We start from the raw sequence: 23,683 nt of genomic DNA, 5'->3' as shown, positions 1-23,683 counted from the left end.
CGGCCCGCCCAGCACTGCCGGCCCCCGGCCCGGCGCACCCCCCAGCTCCCGGCCCCGCGACTCTGGCCCCCGGCCCGGCCCGGCGACCCCGGCCCGGCTCCCGGCCCCGCGGGCCCGGACCGGCTCCCGGCCCCGTGACCCCGGACCGGCTCCCGGACCGGCTCCCCGGCCCCGCGACCCCGGACCGGCTCCCCGGCCCCGCGACCGCGTACACAGGTGGTACTCCTTAAGGGTTTGCTCAGCACAAGGACAGCAAGCAGTTCTGCTGCTTCCCAACCGGAAGAGAAAGAATTAAGTACCTGGGGGCATATTAAAATGCCCCTGTAATCTCACTGCTCTCTGCTTTTACAATTCCTACTCTTGAAGAGAGTGTAGGGGTGGCCATGAGGTTGGCGCAATGTGTGTTTTTAGTGTCATTTGTGTCCTTGTTTTATTGGAGACTCTCAAAGCACTTTACAAAGGTAGGGAAGTGTTATAAACCCTCTTTTACAGGTGGGCAAACTGAGGCACAGAGTGATTAACTGATTTGCCCAGGATCATACACATTCAGTGGCAGCATGAGGGACAGAACCCAAGTCTGCTCACTCCCTGTCCTGTTCGAAGCACAAGTCCAGGATAGGATTAATTGTAATTAGTAATTGTGCCTAGAAGCCCCAGCCAAGACTGAGGCCCCATTGTGGTAGGCACTGTGCATACGCACTGAGAGACAGTCCCTGCCCTGAGGAGTTTTCCATTGAAGTAGGGAGCACAGGCAATGGGTGAGAGGGAAACAGTCTGAGAGTGGACACATGACTTGCCCAGGGCCACAGCTGATCAGCGGCAGAGCCAGGGTTGGGACCCAGTGCTGAGCCCCCGTGGAGTGCCAGAGCCACTAGAGCAGTGGTTTTCAAACTTTTTTTCTGGTGACTCAGTTGAAGAAAATTGTTGATGCCCACGACCCAACGGAGCTGGGGATGAGGGTTTGGGGTGTGGGAGGGGCTCAGGGCTGGGGCAGAGGGTTGGGGTGTGGGGGTGATGGCTGCGGGGTTGGGCTGGGAATGAGGCGTTCAGGGTGTGGGAGGGGCTCAGGGCTGGGGCAGGGGGCTGGGATGTGGGAGAGGGTCAGGGATCTGGACTGGGGATGCAGGCTCTGGGGTGGGCCAGGGTGCAGGAAGGAGCTCCAGGTTTGGGGGGTCTCAGGGCTGGGGCAGGTGATTGGGGTGCAGGGTTAGGGCACAGGCTTACCTTGGGCGGCTCCCGGTCAGCGGCGCAGAGGGTGCTAAGGCAGGCTTCCTGCCTGTCCTGGCACCACAGACTCCGCTGCGCCCCAGAAGCAGCCAGCAGCAGGTCCAGGTCCTAGGCGGAGGTGCGCAAGTGGCTCTCGCCCGCAGGCACTGCCCCCCAGCTCCCATTGGGCGGTTCCCAGCCAATGGGAGTGCGGAGCCGGTGCTCGGGGTGGGGGCAGTGTGCAAAGCCCCGTGGCCCGCCACCTAGGAGCCGGACCTGTTGCTGGCCACTTCTGGGGCTCAGCACAGTGTCAGAACAGGTAGGAACTAGCCTGCCTTAGCCAGGCAGCACCTCCAATGGGACTTTTAATGGCCCAGTTGGCGGTGCTGACCAGAGCCGCCACGACCCAGTGCCTTACATTCCGCGACCCAGTACTGGGTTGTGATCCACAGTTTGAAAACCACTGCACTAGACATGCTTCTTTAGCTCGAGACAAACTATTTTGAGAGCTGCCTGGACAGATCAGCAGCCAGCCCCTTTAGAGGAGCGCTAATGGGGTTTGTACAGACTACGCATTATTCTGTGATAACAACTTGGGCTGCAGGGCTCATAAAAGTTTTTTTTTTACTAAATCTTTCTTTTACACGGCAGCGACGGCTGGTAACATGATCAGCCTTTGGAGCCTGCCTAGACCATGTCTCAGCAACTGCCTGTGGCTTTCTCCTCCTTAGTGGTCACTACGCAGAGCTAATGCCCACCATGTTGGGGGCTAGTCTGGCTCCATACACATCCTTCCACAACATTCTGCCAGCACCATGGCAATGTGGAAATAAACAGACTTTCCAGATTCCACACTTACATCATTCCCTTGGCAACCAAAGGGCTAATCAGAGCAGGGGCTGCCGTTTACGGTCCAAAAAAAGAAGTCGAAGGCAAGTTTGAGGATCTGGGTGTTGGTTTTTTGTTTTGTTTTTTTAAATTAAGCTTTTAATCCCTGGCCAAGTTGAAGCGGCAGCAACGCAAGTCACTGGTCCAAACTGATTGTTAACGCAGCGCACGTCTTTTCCCCACATACGTTTTGCAAATGGCGGCTTTGACTTTGTCATGCCGCCCTTTAGGTTCATCGGTGCCCTGGTCCCTCTAGCAAGAAGCTGAGCCCGGGTGCCGCAGAGCTTTGTTTATTTATTTAGTGTTTTCTTGGCGTGTGTTTCCAGGGTAACTGCTGGCGACGGAAGCTATAAAGACTCCCCGAGGCCTCCCCCAAGGGAGATGTCCAAGTCTAAAGGTCCCAGCCGAGCTGGCAATTATGGTGCTAGCACCTGTAGAACCTCAGCCATGGCACCAGGGGAAGTCAAGCAGTACCCACCAATCAGTGCCAAAATCAAGGGTGAGTGAACTTCTTACCTGGGGAAACACATTCTAACTAAAGCACGTTAGGGAAGAAATAGCCCTGCCTGACCCAGCTTTGCTCCAGCTGGAGTGAAAGAGTTGCCCCAATACCCTGGGGCTGGGCAGAGAGATAGATGGAAGAGTACCTAGAATAAATGGGAATTACCCAGTACAGTATCCCAAGATGACAGATGGATAGATAGATGCTGATGATGATGATAGTAGTTAATAATAGTAAGCACTTCTCATCCTAAGGCAGGCAAGTGAGCCTTTTTATAGATGGATTTGCTGTAGATAGAAAGACAGACCTGGGGGGGTGGGAAAGGGACTAGTGGAGAAGCTTGTAGGTATGGAGCTGGACTGGATCCTGTAGGCCAAAGCCAGAGTTCACAGGGAACCAGCATCTCTAGGTGTCTTTAGTGGGATGCCAATGGCTCCTCAGGCTGATGGAGAATTGGTTACATCTGGTTATCACTATGGCTTGTGCAAAATCTGAAGTAATCGCATTCAAACCAGGGAGTAACTCCTTTAGGTCATCTGCAGCCTGGGAGGGTAGGAAACAAAGGGGCTGGAGGCCTTCTTGTTAGGTCAGTGGATCTTAAATGATGGTCCATGAATCACTGCCAGAGCTCTGCAGAGACCTTCCTGGTAGTCCATAGTTGAGTCAAGCAACAGAGATTGGAGTGTTGGGATTGGGGGCGTCCATCGGGTAATCTTTCTTTTACAAAGAGGTGCTTTCCAGGATGGAAAGGTTAGAAAGCTACGACTGTATGGGACAGTCACCTTTGCAGTCACATTCCCATCTGGGGCTGTAGGATACAGAGGGCAGAGATTATCTCATCTGTGCCCTGGAGTGACAAGGGGGAGGAGGTGATACCCTTCGTTAGGGACGATAACACCCATGCCATGGTGTTCTGGAGAACAGGAGGATAGAAACCTTCTGGTTAGAGTAACTCCTTCAGGGTAAACCTTCTGGTAACTCCCATAATTATATCCCCATGCCAGGGAACGGGATACAAGGCCGGTGGGAGACTAAAGACCTTTTCATTAGAGCTTGGTCACCCTCACTATTAAGCTCCTGAAGAATGGGGTTTAGAGCAGGGGGGCCTAAAGACCTTAGGGGACATTAGTCACAAGATCACTTCCTTGTCTTGGACTGAGATGATACATGGGTAGGAGAAGAAAGGAGCTTCACAAGGAGCTTAGGGCGTGAATCTCTTCTGGTTGAACCTTTTATATAAATTAAAGGGGGGCTGGCTCATTCCTCTCTTCATGTTAACATTGTACATTCACATTTCCATTTGCATTCCAGGCCCAGGAGCCGGAAAATATGGCCGGCAGCCCTGCACTGGCATCAGGAATCACGACTTCACCATGTTCGCAGAACCAGCCTACACGATGCGTATAAAACACACGGAGAAAAGTGAGTTACAGACATGGAGCCAGATCCTCAGCCGGTGTGAACTGGTGTTGCTCCATTGACATCAGTGATTTACACCAGCTGAACATCTGGCCCACAGTTTCCTAGCATACAAAAGTCCAAAATGAGTTTGAAACTCCGTAGTCGGAGGGAAAGACAACCTGACTAAGCCTCAAAGGCCCATGGACTCAGCACCTCACCAGCGTGTGGACGGTCTTAGTCCCAAGTGTCCATGGACTGAGCACCTAACCTACAGAAGGTTACAGGATAAATGACATGTGCTACAATCCCTATGGGAGAAATGCATTGCTTCTTGGATGCCTCCTACCCAAATGGTAGCAGAGTGTAGGAGTGTTCATGTGGTGCTACCTGCCCAGGGACACAGATCCAGTCCATTTCTGGCACTGGTCAGGGACAAAATCTTCAGCATGAATTCATGTGGCTATCATGCCCAGCCCCTCTAGAATCCCAGTTCTAAGGGCTCCCAGGGAAGCTAGAGGGACCAAAAAAGTCGAACAAGTGCAAGATGGTGAGCTGAGGCTCAGATCTCTCAGCTATAGCTTGTGAGCTGATACTTCCTGAACTGGATTCTTCTCCTTTCTCTTGTAGTCTTGGCTGACACAGTCAGTCCTGGTGCCTGCTTCGTAGACCCTCACCTCTCCCGCTTTGGGTGGTGGAAGCCATCGTCCTTTCGCATACAGAACCGAGAGAAGAGTCTAAGTGAGTAGCAGAAACATGGCTGGTCTGTTAGTGCAGTGCATTCCATTATGGTTAGGGTATGATGGACAGATAGATGAATGTAGTGTCACAGGTTACTTGGAACTCCTTAAAATTAAGTGAAGTACAGAACTCTGAGTTTTTCTGATCATGTCTGCACTGTGTGAGTATCTGCCCAGCACGCCCTAAGCCCACAAAGTGCTGTCCCAGCATGCAGTGGGCTAAGTGGGAAACCCAGAAGGTTTCTCTGGGGGACTTGTCTTCTTTGGTTGTTCCAGTGTCTTGGGGAGGAATCTGGAGACTACGTTCCTAGGACAGTGCACCCATAGATACCTACAGTAACCCTGAGTGCTGGCATCACAGTTCCTGTCACACATGCTGCCTACCTCTGTCCTGGTGCTAATGGCAGCAACTCTCTCACCCCTCTGACTGGCTCCCACTCCCCTAGCCCCATGTGAGCTTAATCAGGAGCACACCCATGCATTGGGAAAGAGCCCATTCAATGGGCTTTGGATCAGGCCCAGAACCAGCTGCTGCTCCACCTAGCAGCTGTTAACCAGGTGGGGGACTGTTTCCTTTTTAAAGCAGGTGAGGACGCAGGCTCCCCACCTGCTGTCATGGACTCTCTGGCTCTGAAAAGCTGCGGCTGCTGTGCTTCCCACCATACAAACCCTGGAAGGCAGTGTGATGGGTTGAATCACAGAAACCCCCTTTGGAACTGCCAAGTGATGTGCCAAGACTACTTCTGCCCCTGCTTTTCCTGCCAGCTCGGGACTCCAGCACCCTGTCTTGTTGAGCCAGACACGCCTGTCTGCTCCAACACAGACCCAGGGTCTGAATTACTTGCCCCAAAGCTGCAGACTTAACTGAAAGCAGCTTACAGAAGTGTTCTTGTCTTTAACACTCAGATGCCCAGCTCCCACTGGAGTCTAAACCCAAATAAATCTGTTTTACCCTGTATAAAGCTTATACAGGGTAAACTCATAAATTGTTCGCCCTCTATAACACTGGTACAGAGATATGCACAGCTGTTTTGCCCCCCCCCCAGGTATTAATACATACTCTGGGTTAATTAATAAGTAAAAAGTGATTTTATTAAATACAGAAAGTAGGATTTAAGTGGTTCCAAGTAGTAACAGACAGAACAAAGTGAATTACCAAGCAAAATAAAATAAAACACACAAATCTAAGCCTAAAACAGTAATACAACCGAGTACAGATAAAATCTCACCCTGAAAGATGTTTCAATAAGTCTCTTTCACAGCCTTCCTAGTCTGGGCACAATCCTTTCCCCTGGTACAGTTCTTGTTCCAGCTCAGGTGGTAGCTAGGGGATTCCTCATGATGGCTCTCACTTTTCTCTGTTCCACCCACTTATATATCTTTTGCATAAGGCGGGAATCCTTTGTCCCTCTGGGTTCCCACCACCCCTTCTCAATGGAAAAGCACCTGGTTAAAGATGGATTCCAGTTCAGGTGACATGATCACATGTCATTGTAAGACTTCATTACCCACTTGCCAGCACGCACGTATACAGGAAGACTTACAGGTAAAACACACCCATCTGCAGTCAATTGTCCTGGTTGATGGGAGTCATCAAGATTCCAAACCACCATTAATGGCCCACACTTTGCATAATTACAGTAGGCCCTCAGAGTTATATTTCATATTTCTAGTTTCAGATACAAGAGTGGTACATTTATACAAATAGGATGATCACACTCAGTAGATTATAAGCTTTGTAATGATACCTTATAAGAGACCTTTTGCATGAAGCATATTCCAGTTACATTAGCATATTTTCATAAAATCATATAGAGTCCAACGTCACAGGCAGCATGCATGGAACATGCTGAGAGTGTTCAGAACTAGTATCACACACACTCGCACCAGGAATAGTTAGTTACTCATTCATAATTTCTTGGCATCCGATAGCCCAAGCCCTCTGGGTGCTTTAGCAAAAAATAACTAACATATTGGATCCAAGCAGGCCAAATTCATATCCAGGGCAAGCTCATTACAGCATTGTGGAATCTGGCCCATTGAGTCTCACTGGGCCAGCTTCTCTGCTGGTGTGTATTAGCCTAGCTCCATTATGGAGCTACATTGGTTTACATTAGTGGAGGATCTGAGCCTGCATTACCTAACCTAGCTGGAATTCCGATGACATTTGCAAAGTCTCTCCATGCATGGGGATGAAGGAGCCAGAATGTAGTTAGACCTTCTAGGGACCATGGTGTTGCAGTGGGTAAATGCACTAGCCTGTCTTCTCTGCAGATTTGGGTTTCAATATGACATTGACTGCAACTTAAACAAGGTTGAAGGTCTCATCCTAGTCCTTAGCGGGCATTTGTTCTAGCATGATACCACCTAGGGTGACCAGATTACACAGGTGAAATATTGGGATGCGAGGGGGGAAGGGGGGCAAAAAAAAAAAAAAAAGCCAGTGGTGAGCAAAAAAAACCAAACAAACGTCCGGAGCGCCACACCCTCCCCTCCCCCCCCGCACCAGCATGCCTCCGTTCCGTCTCCACCTCCCCGCTCCCTCCAGTGGGAAAAAAAAAGAAAAAACAAAAACGGCCGCCAAAGCTCCACGCCCCGCCCCGCCCCCAGCTTGCCTCCGCTCTGTCTCCACCTCCCCCCTCTCTCCATCGCTTGCACCGCCCTACAGCTGATCAGCCCAAGCCTGGGAGGGAGGGGGGAGGAGGAGGAATGCGGCGTGCTTGGGGAAGAGGCGGGGCCAGGGCAGGGATTTGGGGAGGGATCCAATGGTGCAGTGAGGGGGCGCGGCTGGGGGCGTGGGACCAGGGCGGGGATTTGTGGAGGGATCCAATGGGGGAAGGAGGAGGCGGAGTCTGGGCGGGGGGGGGGGGGGCGCAAGCCTGTGAGCAGAGGCAAAATATCAGGACAATTCGCGTCCCGACTGAAGGTAGGTTGGGACGCGGGACAAATAAGCAAATATCGGGACAGTCCCGATAAAATCAGGACGTCTGGTCACCCTAATACCACCGGAGTTTATCAGCACTTCGGTATGTTCAGGAACACTCTGCACACCTTCAGTGCTGTTCAGGAATGGCCCACGGTACTGGAATAGCAGCTCAGAGAGAGGTGCATTGGTAGAGCTGTGGGAGACACAAGACTGGAAGAGCAACAGAATTATGTGAGCACTGTGGTGCGTTAGCGATGTTATTGGGGAGGACAGTCACTTACTAGCTGGGCTATTGGAGCCAGGCTCCACATGCATTGCTACAGTTGCCAGTACTTCCCCCTGCTCTAACCAGGGCTATCAGCTTCTAACTTACAAGCTCCCAATTCACCTAATGTTTATTAAACAGATGCTCTGCAGAGTGTCCCAGGTGCCTTGTGCCTGTTTAACATCACACCCACCATTTGGTAGACAAGTGGGAAAGACCTTTACCCTCTCCTCTTGGGGAATCGGGGGCTGATCTGCAGCCCTTTCAGGTCAGTGGAAAGATTCCCATTGACTTCAATGGGCTTTGAATCAGACTCTAAGGTTTTGTTTTTTTAACATTATTTAGAGAGGGCAGATACGCCTTCTCCCATATGACCTCCACATCCTCTTTGGGAATCATGGGGCAAGGCAAGAAATGTATTTAATGGGAGGAAAAAAATTACATTGAGAAACTTCCCATAGATGCATATGCCCCTCCAGCCACTATCCAGGCTTACCAGACATATCTTGTTGGACAATTAGCAACAGCAACTCTAAACCTATGGCTTTCCTAAACACAGGAATTTGCCATCAAATAAAGTAAACTGGCAAAAATGCCATTATTACTAATTATACAATCAACAATAATAATAGTGCTGAGGAGCAGGACCAGGACCAGGTGCATAGACAAGGACTCTTGTTAGGTGCTCTACATATACAGAACCAACAGGTGGTCTCTGCCTCAAGGAGCTTACAATCTTAGTATATGTTATTTCAACTTGTGTTAGAGACACAGAGAGCGAGAGTGTGTGCTTCTACTCCCACCCCCGCAAACACATGTGGCTTGTTGACAGCAGTCACATCTGGAATTTTGTTGGCTGTATCCAGCTGCGTTCTCTGTCTCGGCTCAGGGAGCAGGTGATGGGAAACATTGTGGCTCTGTGTAGCCGTTAGAAGCAGCTGGGCAGATGTGCAAATCCCTGTAGGGTTTGGTTTATGCAGAGGAATGGGAAGGGATAATGGCAGGGGCCAATTTGGGTTGTTCAGTAAATCCAGAACACCTCATCTTCCTAAAGCTAGGGGACTTGGAGAGGTTGAGTATGTGGCTGCCTGAATGAACAGACAGCAACACCAGGGCAAACCACGTGGAAATAATGTCAAGGAATCCAAGAGGGTTATGTAGCTTTAGTTTCATAATCAAGAACTTTGGAGGTTAGCTATTGAATTAAAGATAAGCAACCATGAATTACAAGGCCATTGAAGAGTTTAGTGGTGATATCCTACACCACTACAGTATATTTGACAGTGGAGCCTTCTGTTATAATAACTATGGGGAGAGGACCTGAGATCCCTGTGCATGAGAATTGGCTGTCCCACATCCCAAAGCAATGGCTGACAACTCTGCCTCTGATGTCTTCAAATATTTGTGCCCACATGAGGGAGCAAGGCTGGTCTGCCGGGTAAGGCACAAAACTAGGTGCTGGGAGACTGGGGTTGAATTCCTGACTCTATCACAGACTTCCTGAGTGAGTCTGGCCAAGGCACTCAACCCCTCAGTTGCTCAATTTCCTGGCCTGTTAAATAGGCATCATAATGTTATGGCAGGTGGCCCTGTTACATATAGTCTTCCAAGTTCTTTATTGTTTAGCACGTGAACAAACATTTGGTCTTGTGAAGACATGCTGTGTGGTGTTAGTTTGGGGTGAGGCAAGGTTCTGTATGGAGGCAGCTTCTGGGGAGGGAGCCCTGTGAGCCACAGGGGAATTTGGTCTCTGATTATAGTCAGTTCCTGTGGCGGTTACCCTCTGAGAACTGGGCATAATGTGGGGCTGATTTTCCTGGATGAAGAGATTGCATGCCATTTGTGACCACCTCTGTTCCAGGACTGACAGAGCCCCCCCTCCCCCAAATCCATTTGGGCCAAAGACCAAATCTGAGGTAAGTTATCCCAAGAGTTTCAGCCAAGAGGCCTCCAACCCAGGGACCCAGAAGGCACAAGGAAAAATAGAACACCACAACTCATGATTGGGTAATTGAGGGATGCCTGTGAGTATGAGTCCAAGCCAAGGCTCTTGTCAGAATACAGCCTGCTGTTCTAGATGATATAATTTCCAGCTCCCCACAGAAACCACACAGTCCACAAGGGCACAGCTACTTCCCTGAGCATAACCCTGCAAAGAGGAAGCCAGATTATCTCACACCTTGATCGACATCCCGTCCAGAAAGCTTCGTCTACTCCTGTGCTGACAGTGCATGATGGTGTCTCCGGACACGAATATGCCTTTGGCCTGCAGGCAGATATGCCCTAAGTCGCGTTCTAGACACCCATCTGTCGTGTATGGTTTGGGATGTGGCAGCTGGTGTGCATTGATACAGAAATATATGGGAGGGTATTGCTCACGTTCAACTTCTTCCTTGGCTCCATCTACCTGCATTCTCAGCTCCATCATTGTACCCTGCTGGCCCTCCTCCTTTTCCCTTCTGGACAGCCCTCCTGTCCTATCCTCTTATTTCCTTGCTGCACTTGGTCCCTGAACAGACCCCTTCTGGTGCTTAAACTCTGAAACCTGTCTCCACGTCATCCCAGCTGTACCCCACCAATTTATGTGTTTAGACTATAAACTATATAGTGCAGGGACTGTAATTTGTTTGCCTCATTTCCCTAAGGTCCTTCTAGGCTTGCAATGCTGTATACATGGCTAATAACAACAACATGCAAACCAAGCAGTGCAGGAGCTGAGGACCTTCTGGACCTAGTAAGGATCTGGTAGCTTGCTCAGAGGGCTTTTGCTAGGTTCTGGCCACTCCTATTGCTCTTAGCCCACTGCTGGGCATGTAGTCCTCCTTCCAGTTCAGTCTGGCATCAGATGGTACATCCTCTGCCCATTCCCAGCTGTCCAGGAGGAGAGGATGCCAACGCTGAAGGTTCTGTCCATGCTGCCAAAGGAGGTGAAGGATGTGCCACCATTGCGCTTGCTGATGTTCTCCCACCTCTGTCGTGTTATCTATTACATGACCCACTGTGTCTGTCCCAGCAAACCCTTTTGGGGGTTAATGATCTGACTTGCCAAGTGCACTGACTCATCTGGCCTGTGGCGCTTACTCACTGAGCCTCTTAAAGGTCAGTGCCAAAGGGCTGGGATGCCTGTTTAAGGCAGGGTGCACAAATTTGTCTCAGCCATTCACTCTGCACCTACAACAGTCACACCAGCACAGCATCCAGCCCTCAGTGTCTAATATGGGCCTTGTTTAGAACCGCCCCCCTCTCCCCCAGCTCTGCTCGATCTGGGGAGGTCAGTAGCAAGCAAGGCAGCCGAGCTGCAGGCCGGAGGGGTCACCAGGAGCGTGGAACTGTTCCTCAGGAGAAAACATGGCTCTTGCTGGAAGAGGCAATGAGGTGTGAAGATCCTGCTGCTGAAGTGAGCTGGGCATTCAGGGAGAAAGAGATGAAATCAGTTCCCTGGGGAAGTGAACAGAGGTGGTGGGCTCTGTGTAGAAGGGCTTTGAAGAGCGAAGATGAAGACAGGAGGTCCCCAAGGAGAATAGACTGAGGGGCCAGCACTAGAGCCCCTGGGGAGATGCTGATACCCGTAATGAGAGCAGTTAGTGGAGCGTCCCAGCTGGACCCAAGCAGCAATAGTTGCTCTGGTCCTTATTTAACCAACTGGCAGCCGGGGAGGATGCTGAGCAGAAAAGCCACCGTGGCCAGCATTGCTATTGCCTGTATTTCTATGCAACCGCTAGGGCCCAGAGAAACCTGAGCTATGCGGGCTGCTGCTTTAGCTTCTTCACTGACGAGTTCATCGTCCCAGTGGGGGGGCGAGGAAATAAACAGCAGCTCATGGCTTGTGCAGGTCGGGGCCTGGGAGCCCTTCTGTTCCCAGTGCATCAGTGTGTGGGAGAAGGGGACAGTCAGGGCTCTTCAAGAGCTCAGCAGCCTGGAGCCAGTTGACTCACTCACCACAAATGTCTCGGAGGGGCAGCCCATTCAGAGGGAGAGAGAAACAGAGGCGGCGAGCACAGTCTGGTCATGGCCTGTGTGAAGTGCTGTGTTTGGGAGCTCCCAGATAATGGTAATGAGGGAATGTTGCAACCCTGATGATTTCGCCCTGCCGGACACTCACCAGTCTGCTGTACTGGACCCCACCCTGGGGTTCACAGGCTCTTGGCTTGTTGGGGGTGAGTAGAGTTTAGGCATGTTTGTGGAAAAGAACAGGAGTACTTGTGGCACCTTAGAGACTAACAAATTTATCGGATCATAAGCTTTCGTGGGCTACAGCCCACTTCTTCAGATGCATAGAATGGAACACCACTAGCTGTCACCTTCAGCCCCCAACTAAAACCTCTCCAGTGCATCATCAAAGATCTACAACCTATCCTGAAAGATGATCCCTCACTCTCACAGATCTTGTGAGACAGACCTGTCCTCGCTTACAGACAACCCCCTAACCTGAAGCAAATACTCAGCAGCAACCACACATCACTGAACAAAAACACTAACCCAGGAACCTATCCTTGCAACAAAGCCCGATGCCAACTCTGTCCACATATCTATTCAAGTGACATCATCATAGGACCTAATCACATCAGCCATACCATCAGGGGCTCGTTCACCTGCACATCTACCAATGTGATATATGCCATCATGTGCCAGCAATGCCCCTCTGCCATGTACATTGGCCAAATTGGACAGTCTCTACGCAAAAGAATTAATGGACACAAATCTGACATCAGGAATCATAACACTCAAAAACCAGTAGGAGAACACTTTAACCTGTCTGGCCATTCAATGACAGACCTGCGGGTGGCAATTTTGCAACAGAAAAGCTTCAAAAACAGACTCCAATGAGAAACTGCTGAGCTGGAATTGATATGCAAACTAGATACTGTCAACTTAGGCTTGAATAGGGACTGGGAATGGCTGAGCCATTAAAAACATTGAATCTATCTCCCCTTGTAAGTATTCCCACACTTCTTATCAAACTGTCTGTACTAGGCTATCTTGATTATCACTTCAAAAGTTTTTTTCTCTTACTTAATTGGCCTCTCAGAGTTGGTAAGACAACTCCCACCTGTTCATGCTCTCTGTATGTGTATATATATCTCCTCAATATATGTTCCATTCTATGCATCTGAAGAAGTGGGCTGTAGCCTACGAAAGCTTATGCTCAAATAAATTTGTTAGTCTCTAAGGTGCCACAAGTACTCCTGTTCTTTTTACACACACTTACTTTACTCATAGAAAAAGCACAAGAGATATAGAGATCTGTACAAACCTGCATCCCTCCTTCCAGTGTCCTCACCACTCTGAGAGCCGTTTGGGTTTTGGGACACCCTTTTAGGGGTCCCAAGTCCTTCCTGCATCCCTCTCCTCCTGCTCAGTCTTCAGCTTCGGATCTCTCTCCTCTCCTTCTCTGAAGATGACTGGTGAGAGAGCTTCCTTTTATAAAGCTGCAGTCCCCTGTGTCAGATGACCATAATCAGTCACTTCAAGTCCCTTGTCAGGTGATCCATTGCTTGTTTACCATCTCACCTGGAAGGATGGGTTTCTCTGGGCGGTAGCTAGCTCATTGTCCAAGGTGCTTGCCTTTCAGCAGGAGGCCCTCCAGGTTAATGACCCTTGATTGCTCTGTATTGTCAACACTTCTTGGAATCCTAGTCCAAGACGGAGGCAAAGAGACAACAGGAAAGGTGCTGGACAGTCTCACAACCAAAATAGTGCTCACAAAACAAAATGGAGACATACACTACAAATATGGATTAAATCATCGTGGTGCAGACCTGTGAAAGGAGAGGAGACGATGGAGAGTCATGGGGTTATTTGTGTGGTCAAAGGAGGGTATATTGTTTCGGGCCTTCTTAGATGAGAGGTAGGAAGGTAAATCTGAGGCGCTCTAATAAGGATTTGCCTTGAGAATCTGCCCATGTGGCCATTAGAGGGGCCCAGGGAGAAGGCAGAGATGAATGAGGGTGATGAGCATTCAGGTTCCTGACTGCCACCTTGGCTCTGCAGGTAGGCGCTTGGAGAGTCACTCACTATGCTGGTCCCAGCTGTCCCTTGTCAAGCACCATGGGCAGAGGCAGGAGGCTTCCCTAAGGCTCAGGCTGCAATGGAACCAGGTGAGGATTGTACTGACCAAATCTTGCCCCCATTGCAGTCAATGGCAAGGATCCCATTGGCGTCAGTGAGACCAGGGCCTGGTCTGTTTCCTCTGACCCTCCTTCCATGCAAGCGGAGGTGCCAAGGGCCCTGCTGGCCCCTCCCTGAATCTGCTTGTGTTTGGGGTCATTTGGCAGGACCCTGTTTGACTGGTCACCTGGCCCAAGCCTCTCCGTGGCCTGCGCATTACGATGAAGATGGAATGAGGGCCGGGCTTCTGCTGCATAATAAACAGGGATTTGCCAGCAAACCCGTGTGTCCCTGGCCGTTGCCTCATTCCCACGGCCCACCTCAGCCTCATGCCCGTCTGGGCTGATGTGTCACTGCCCCGACCCCCTCGAACCTGCTCCATGGCGACGTTTACCCCAGAGGGAGAGCGGCAGGAGAGGGAGGTCTCTTACTGGGTTCCCTGGCAATAGACAGTAACGTGCCATCCGCTCTCTCTGGCCTCTGCAATGCCCTTGCCTGCTCTGGCTTTTTCACTGTGATGCTGCAGGGCCCTGGGGCACTGGAACGGGCGTGAGAAAACCACAGCACAGAGAGTCGCCGAGGCCCCCACAAGGAGTGGAGAGCAGGGCTGCTGTGTGTCCCCTGGAGTCCCCACAGTCACTGCTCAGAGAGTAGGGCTGGGAACGTGCCATTTACCAACCCATCTCCTGAATGCCGTGGCATCAGGGCATGACGCTGGGCACCTGGCTACCCCCTCCAAGAATGGCCCTTGGCCCTGAGTGCGGGGACATGCACTGAAGGCAGAAAGGCCAGCCTGTGCCTGAAAACCACTTGTGCATGTGTGAGAAACACTGTGCAGCTGTTTGCCCCCCAGAGTAGCAGGGTGCAGAGCAATGTCGGAGGGGTCGGTATTGCCTGCTGGTGGTGCTCTCTGTCTGTGGAAAATCCAACACACTGAGATGGTTTCTTCAGGAAAGCATCAATAACGTGTACAATGAAACAGCCCTGGCTGATTGGTTAATGCCCCAGTGACTCCTCCGAGGGTTGGAGCAGCCCCTGCACCCAGGAAGGCTGCAGTTACCTTGAGCCCTAAGGCAGTGCCTGGACCCTCTTGGTCTGAAGTCCCAGATCCATGTCTTTGGAACAGCTCCTCTTTGTGAGCTGGAAATGGGATTGTCCCAAGTGGTGTCTCCTCCTCTCCTTGGCGCAGGCCCCTTTCCCTTCCACTAGAGCCAGAACAGTGGGCTGCTCCCAGGGATCAGCACACCTTTGGGCGGGCCCCTGCGCTATATAGTGAGGGGACTTGCTTGGTGGTGACTCTCTATTGACTAAAGGGCATGTAGTATCTTCTTGGTTAGCCAGCATATGAGGAGATATTTGACTTGCATCATGGATGGAGCTCTCATTGACTTCAGTGGGAGCTGGGCAGAATCCTTTATGGGTCCCACGGAACACAAAGGGTGGGATTAGATTTCTTAGTGCATCTAAACTCTTGTGCATGGGGTTGGGGTAGTACAGGAGTGCATTGTCTTCTGGGCTTCTAAAATTGCTTTTGGACATGTGAGTCTCATTGAAAATGTGTTCTAAAGGGAATCACATGTAAACACTGATGGCAGCATGAGATTTTCTTGGAGTCCCCAGGTGTTTGTGCATTAGCTGTCTCCTGCCACCTGATACTATAATTTGCCTCTGTAGGGGGGTGATCATCCACTCCTGCCCTAAAGGGCTTGAAATCAGTCCTGGGAGAGGGCTGTGTGGCTGGGGGCAAGCAGCCCAGGCTGATTGGGAAAGCAGCCTCAGCAGTGGCCACGCCCCAATCAGGGCCCAGCTGGCCATTATAAGAGGGCAGTGGGCTAGAAGCAGACAGATGCTCCCTCTGCCGTTAGAGGGAGAAGGGCCTGGCTGCTGGGGAAGTGTACCTGGGTACCTAAGGTCAAGCAGGGCTGGGGAAAGGCAAGAGGCATTGGGGAGCTCTGGCCTGGAAACCCCCCAGGCTGCAGGCCTAGTGGAAGGCCAACTGGGTACTGGAGTTGCAGGGGGTAGCCCATGAGTAGGCAGAGGCAGCAGGTCCAAACCCCCCTTGCCTATGATGAGTGGCTTATATACTGCAGTCTGCCCCAGTGAATGGGGACTAGATGGAGACTGGGCAGTAGCCAAAGACTGAGGCAAGGTGGGGATAGGGGGTGAGGGTTCCCCTGGAAGGGGGAGACCCTGAGACTGTGGGGTTACTGCCAGGGGCAGCACCCCCGTAGAAAGGGGCACCTAGGTCCATGAGGGATACGGGGGCCCAGCGGCAGCAAGATGTCGGCCTGCAGAGGGTGCTCCAAAGCAGGAAAAAGAGCTAATTCCCAGGATGCCAGCAGGAGGTGCCCCAGGGATGAGTCTCGGACCGTTATAGCCTCATTTAAGGGGATCTAGAGGGCATGAATCCAATGAGAAGGCAGAGTGCTGGTGCAGCAATGGGGAAAGGGGATGGGACTACTATGGGAAAGGCAGGACAAGAGAGAGACCAGACTGTACCAGAAGCTGTTGCAGGTAGCACAACATCTGACAAAGCCTTGTGGCAACTAACTGTGATTTAATGGTTGAAAATGTCATTCAAACATTGAAATATGTGAGTTTTGCCCAGTGCTAGGCAGCGTGAAGGCAAGTGATCTTAAACACTTTGGGCTAGATCCTTGGTGTAAATGGGTATAATGCCATTGAATGAAATGGAGCTGCACCGATTTAGACCAGTTGAGGGCCTGGACTGATTCTCAGGGCTGATGCACAATGCAGATTAACCTTTTGTGGGTCTGGTGCCAAACATATTTGTGGGCCCCCCATGTAGTCATTATGGACCCCTTCTGAGTGTGGGCCTGGTGTGGCGGCACCATTGGCGCCATAGTACTGAATCTCAGAGACATTTTTCATTTTGATCACACGCCTCTGCTTAACTATATCTATTGCCATACCCAGCTTCCTCAGCCCCCAGTTTTTCTCATTGAGCTGTACACCCATACGGGTTTACGAGTGTCCACAGTGAGCAGAACTTTCATAATGATAAGGGAAACTCCCCACAGATTTTATCTCCTTCCTCGTTCAGACATTCTATAGTCATGTCTCCAGTACCACCCTATTTCACTAGCCACTGTACGTGGTTCTGGTCTCAGCTCAATAAAGTTCCACAGTCAGCAGAAACCTGATCACTTCTGACAAATTCCTCCCCCAGCACCCATCCTGCCATTTGAGCAAGCTACTTGCAAACATCATTTCTCCAACCCTTGCTCAGTGAGCACTTAGCTCCTGGAAACCTGCAGTTCAGGGCCGGCTTTAGCAAGAGCGGGGCCCGATTCCTGGGGGTGGGGCTTACTGCAAGCCCCGCCCCCAGGAATCGAGCCGCACTCCGGCCGTGTTCGCTGGGCTTGGGTCCGGCCCAGAGCCTCTTGGCGGCCGGAGCCGAGCCGCGGGGGCTGGACCCGAAGCCGTGCCGCGGGGGCCGGACCCGAAGCCGTGCCGCGGGGGCCGGAGCCAGGCGACTGGAGCCAGGCCGGGCCGGGGGCTGGACCCGAAGCCGCGCCGCGGGGGCCAGGCCGGGCCGGGGGCTGGAGCCGAAGCCGCGCCACGGGGGGGGGGGGGGGGCTGGAGCCGAAGCCACGCCGCGGGGGCCGGGCTGGGCGACTGGAGCCGCGCCGCGGGGGCCGGATCCGAAGCCGCACTGCGGGCCGGAGCCACGCCGCGGGCCGGCGCACTCAGCCGGAACTGGGGCCGGACTAGGCCGTGCCTCCCCGGAGCCCTCCTCGCGCCCCCCACCACCCTGGGTTATCTAGTGCTGCCTGCCCGCCTGCCCCTGCTTCTTTTCAGACTTCCCGCGAACCTCTGATTCGCGGGAAGCAGGGGCGGGGGAGGAGCAGGGGGCGGAGCGGGGAGGGGAGGAGGGGGAAGTGAGCTGGGGGCGGGGTGGAGAGCTGCGGCACGGGGCCCTCTTGGCGCGGGGCCCAATTCAGCCGAATCGGCTGAATCGGCCTAAAGCCGGCCCTGCTGCAGTTACCAGCCTTCTTTTTCCCTCTGCTCCCATCTATGTGCTATTCCACTACCTGATCACCGACACCTCTCCCCATGCTTGTTTCCCTTCTACCTTGAATGTGCTCCCCAGACAGCTGGTCCTATTCTCCCCCTGCAAACCTGACCTGCTTCCACTTTCCCTGCTCCCCTTGACATTCCTGTCCTACTGGTGACCTCTGTTTCTTATGGTTAACTCCAGTTTCTTTATCTGTTCCTAGCTTAATGGCCCCCAGTAGTCACAGAGCCACCTGTAGCTTCTCTGGCTACAGCCATGGGACCAATTGCCAGAGGCCAGCCTTTGACAGGAGCAACTACCAGCTGTGGGAGGGGTGGCAATTCCAAGAGTGAGCATGCTTGAATCTTGCAACGGTGGCACTAGGGACTCTCAATCCTCAGTTAAGCAGCTGTAGACTCTGCAGTTAGGTGCTTCCCTACTCTAGGCCAAGGCTTTAAGATGCCCATCACCTGCAGCAGGGCCCCCCAATTCCTATGTCCCCAACAGCTAACACATCGTAGTGAAGAAGATGTAGCCTGGATGATTTCCGAGGCTGGGGTGGCTGGAAATTCCCCATCCCTGAGCAGCAGCTCTGCAACAAGCTCACACAACCCCGCTCTGCTGTGGGACTGGTACTCGGTGAAGACAGTGGAGTTACCCCATGTTTCCACCCAAAGCCTGTTGAAGTCGGTGGGAGTCTTTTCATTGTCTTTAATGGGCTGTGTATAGAAGCAAAGGAGCTAATTCTAGACTCTAGGAGTACAGTGCATTCTAAAACTATGGTGCACTGGTTTACTATTGTAAACAGGAGGGACTCAAGTTACCTAGTGAATAATCAACACCTGCAGCACTTAACTTTTTCTGAGAGGCCTCCCACCCAATTACTAAATGTAAACCTGCTTAGCTTACAAGGTTTGAAAATACCAGGTGGTATGGTTACAAAAGCAAGGTGCTTCTGAATACAGTAGAAATTTTGGATGTGCACAGAATGGTTCCTGCATGGTTACAGAACTGCAGTAAAGTGGAACGATTTTCAGTTTGTGTGATTGGAGGATATCTGGATCCATATTGTGGAGACTGTCCCACATAATAAGGAAAAGTTGAGGTGCCTTTGCTGTTCTTTTGTTCCACTCTTTGTTTCTGTGGGGAACTTGCCAATGCAATATTACTGTCATCTTCTTTTTAAACAAACAAAACTAAAAACCAAAAACCAATAATGGTTGTTGAAAATAGCAATTCCGGTCCTAGTTAGGATTGGGAAGAGCCAGCATTTGTTGCTCAATTTTATCCTACTTTTTCTACAGCAAATTACAGTGGATCAGTATTTGATTTGGGAGAAATGAAGTAACAGAGTCCAAACTGAACTTGAGTGCTCCTGAACTTTGAGGGTGTTCAAAACTGGAAAGGAGGTGCTAGATTCCCTTTCTGAATATTAGATAAATCTGGAAAGGAAAAGCCAATTTCTGCTTCTGTGTCTCAGAAGTGGAAATGGAGTCACATCCTCCTGTGTGCCTGGTACTGTACCTAACGCTGCCCAGGTCCTCTGGTAAAGCCTTCACTCTCTTATCATTTTAACTTTTCCTGGTGGGGTCCACATACCTCCCTTGCTAGGCTTCAGATAGAGGCACATTGTCCATTCATTCCACCCAATTCCTTCTTTGGGGGCTGCCAGCCAAAGAAGTCTTCTGAGGGTGATATCTGGGCCAAAGCCTTCTACTCCTTGTGCATACATGTTCCCCATTCACAGTACCACCCTCTTCTAGCAGCCAACTCTCCATTCACAGCAAGCCGGTACATTGGGTCTCACCAGCTCTGGCAGCTTCCCCACTCCCTGCCCCTCTCTTTCCTGTTGATAGCTGCCAAGGGAATGCTGGGAAATGTAGTTCCTTCCCTGCTCCAGGGCTGACTCTCCAGGCAGGGAGCTGGCCAAGGAACTACTGCTCCCAAGGTCCCCTGGGCTCTCGACTCCCAGGCTGGATCCCTGTAGGCAGAGCATGAGAGTTGGAGCCTCCATGCCTGTCTCTGGGCGTGGTGCGGGTGATACAATGTGGCAGGGCCCTGGTGCAGTGTACAGTATATCCCGGGGGGTAGGTGTTCTCTGGGGCTGAAGACTGGCGCCATGGTACCCAGGGTGCTGCTCCTTGCCCTCCCTCACGGCCTCTTGCAGTGCTGCGGTAGAGGAGGAAGTGGGTGTTAGGGGCCCCTTCTGAGTGTGGGCCCGGCGCCATGCAGCCATTGGCACCCTGGTAAACCTGGTACTGCATAATGCCCTCCCCTGTTACATCCCACCCCACAGCTCTACGAATGCACCCTGACTGCTGGTCCCCCATGTACAGCTCTGCCAATCCACCTCACTTCTGTCCTCGCCATTTCCCCAGGCCAGAGACACTCTAGTAAGACAGAAACTCTTTTGAAATGCAAGCCACGTTTGAAGTGAGGTCTGCAGTGGCCAAAGGCCTGTTGCATAGGGTTACCATACGTCCGGATTTTCCCGGACATGTCCGGCTTTTGGGGGCTCAAATCCCCGTCCGGGGGGAAATCCCCAAAAGCCGGGCATGTCCGGGAAAATCGGGAGGGATCGGTGGTGCTCGGCCGGGGCCGGCGGTGCGGGGCCGGTGCAGGGCCGGTGTGGGGCCGGGGGCATGGTGCCGGGCCGGGAACCAGGGGCGCAGTGCCGGGCCAGGGTCACAGTGCCGGGCCGGGCGCGGGGCCGGACGGGGAGCCGGGGGCGCGGTGCCGGGCCGGGGTCCGGGCCGGGAGTCGGGCCCGCGGGGCTGGGGCGCCGATCAGCTGGGCCCGCGGGGAGCCGAGCCCGCGGGAGCCGGTCAGCCGGGCCGGCGGGGAGCCGGGCCGGCGGGGAGCCGGTCAGCCGGTCAGCTGGGGAGCCGAGCCCGCGGGGAGCCGGTCAGCTGGGCCGGCGGGGAGCCGGGGGGTGCGCCGGGCCGCCGGGGGCCGGCAGTGCTGGACGGGCCGGGGGTGGTCGGGCGGGGTCCGGGGCCGGCACCCCAGGGCCCGAGCCGACCCAGGCTGGAAACGCCGGGGGGGCCAGCCTGGGCCGCGCCTCCCCCCACCCCCACCCCCACCCCCACCCCTACCTTACCTGCTTCAGGCTTCCCGCGAATCAAATGTTCGTGGGAAGCAGGGGAGGGGGCGGGGTTGGGGCGGGGCTGGGGGCGGGGCCGTGGGCCGTGGAGTGTCCTCCATTTGGAGGCACAGAATATGGTAACCCTACTGTTGCATGACCCCACAATGGGCACCAGCCTACATCTCAGGGTGCAGCCAGCTTCGGAAGTAGGCAGAATCCAACTCTACCATAGTAACGTTGATCCCAAACTGCCTCTTGGCTCCCAGGTTTGATGAGCACACCTGCCCCGAATGAATACCACACAGAGAAGGTACATCCGCAGGGGGAACCCTACGCACCGGCTTATTCCTTGGCCGACCGCACTCGCTACCGTGAGAATGATCCCAACCCAGCTCCCAATGCCTATACCCTCCCAGGGATGCTGGGACCCGGACTTCCCATCAAGCCATCTGCCCCCTGCTACAGCATGGCCTCCAAAATGGATATGTGGAGCAACACAGAGGAGCTGGCAAGAGTCCCTGGCCCAGCATCCTTTGTTGTGCCCGAACCGAATGTCTACTTGCACCGGCAACCTGCCTACAGCATGTGGAGAAAGTATAAGTTCGTAAGGGACTCTACTCCAGGGCCGGCAGACTACAAGACTGGCCGTGTCACTATCACGAAGCCGAGGGCCCCGGATTTCAGCCTGGGGATCCGTCACTCCGAGTATCTCACCCCCTTGGTTATTGATGTTATGGAGTGAGTCAGGCCACTACTCTGGGCTGTGGGGCTGTTCTTACCCTTAGGCCCCCAAGCTGGGCCGTGACCATGTGACACCAGCACACCACTGCATGTTAGCCCTAGCAGTTACAGCGCACTTGAGGCCTGATTCAAAGCCCTGCAAAGTCAACGGGAAGACTGATGTTTATTTCAGTGAGCTATGGATCTGGCTCTTGGCTTGAGACTTTCTGACTTCTGTTTGGGAGGTTCACAGTGCGATATGACTGCACTTGCCCACTGCTACGCCCCATCCTGGGCCCTCGCCCCTCCCCCGCACGTGACTGAATGGTTCACTCCTTTGTTTTATTTTTAAAATAAATCAATAAAGCCTGTTAATTTTTAGCCTGGTTTTAGGGCGTATCGGGTGAGGAGTTGAGCTGTGATGTTCCAATATTATCGGGGTTTCCAGCCCCTCCCAGGCGCAGCATTGGTCAAATAAGGAAACCCATTGTTAAAGCCAGATAAATATTGATCGATGTATTTTTAAAGGAGCTGGTTCCCGACATGCTTGGAGCAGAGAGCTGCTGTGTGACCAAAGGATCCCCTGTGGGCAGGGCACACACATGCTCTCTGGGTGGTTAGGTGGCACACAGGAGACTGTCTTTTGCACACCACAGGCTCCGTTCTCTCCTGCATTCCAGCTTTGCTCAGAGAGGCCCTGTAAGGGAGACAGTTACAGTTCCCTGATTCAGCAGCTCTGGGGGGCACTTTGACTTATGCCCCTGAGGGTACCTTATGCCAGTGGAGAATTAGCATATCAGAGCTCTGCCCCACTATACCATCAGCCTGCTCCCAAACTGTCTCCCTTCCTGGCATGTCCCCTATGCTGGGGTGGAGGGGCGGCTATTGCAGAAGCCGCTCTGGCAGCTCCCCTGGCTTTATGCCTGCCGGGGGTTCCCCCACACCGGAGAATCCTCTGCTGGCCATTTCTGTCTGGAGACCGTCCTCTTGGCACCCCCAAGCAGTGATGTTGCACAGCACAGAATGTGCCCTGAGTCAGTCATGCCCTAGACCCTTCTGCAGGAGCCTCCTGCTGGTTTTCTGATGTCACTGACACCTGCGGAGAGGCCAGGGATCAAGTGGGCAGGTCACAGAGCCTCTCTGAAGGGGAGTTCCTCCATGTCAGGCTGCAGGCCATCTGGTGGGGAAGGGAGGGGGCACTCTGAGGGGAGCTTGTACTGCCAACTCCCAGGCCTGTGGTGTTTATTCTGGGCATAATGAGGTGCCTCCAATCTCCAGCACTGTGCCAGGCCACCATGGAATCCACTAGCCACACCAAAACCCCTCTCCTGGGTCTCTGTTTGCATGCAGTCAGTTGGGGCCCTTGCTCAATGATCTATTTTTGGTGGGGTTGGGAGTGGTAATTAACAAGCAAGGCATGAGCCAAGTGTATTATTAAGGAACAGCTACAGCAGGTGACATGTCAGAACCAAATAGCACATCCTGCTCATTGCCTGACCAAGGTAAAGGCCAGGCGAGTGCAGGACATCTTGTTGTGCCTGCAATCCACAGGTAGCACAGGCTAGGTGGAGCGGGGGTTGGTTTTGTAGTGGGGACTGGTGGACGGTGCTAAGTTAACACAGGGCATCAATGGATACATTCGTGGGGAGGGGACATTTGAGAGCCTCCTTGAGAGAGACACCAGCCCTGCATCCTGGGTGAGTCAGCTGACATCACTTACCTGGTACAAAGGCCAGCCTATCTGATCTAGTGCCAACATTCTCGTTCCCTACCATGGGCCTGAGCAAGAGCCCATTGAAGTCACTGAAAGACTCCCATTGAGACCTG

The 23,683-nt window shown here is 52.8% G+C and overlaps 1 protein-coding gene across 1 annotated transcript; it reads left to right on the top strand.

Annotated features, from left to right (window-relative positions):
• Positions 1–754: 754 nt before the first annotated feature.
• On the top strand, positions 755–21,878 carry ODF3L1 (outer dense fiber of sperm tails 3 like 1). Its single transcript, XM_054042233.1, is given in 6 exon segments — positions 755–758; positions 2,442–2,459; positions 2,462–2,593; positions 3,908–4,018; positions 4,625–4,735; positions 21,403–21,878. Coding segments are annotated over 6 exon segments (852 nt in total).
• The last annotated feature ends 1,805 nt before the right edge of the window (positions 21,879–23,683 follow it).

Source organism: Malaclemys terrapin, chromosome 10 (assembly GCF_027887155.1).
Source record: "Malaclemys terrapin pileata isolate rMalTer1 chromosome 10, rMalTer1.hap1, whole genome shotgun sequence".
NCBI lineage: Eukaryota > Metazoa > Chordata > Testudines > Emydidae > Malaclemys > Malaclemys terrapin.
Note: the sequence above shows the minus strand (reverse complement) of the source record. Positions and strands in the feature narration are given on the sequence as shown.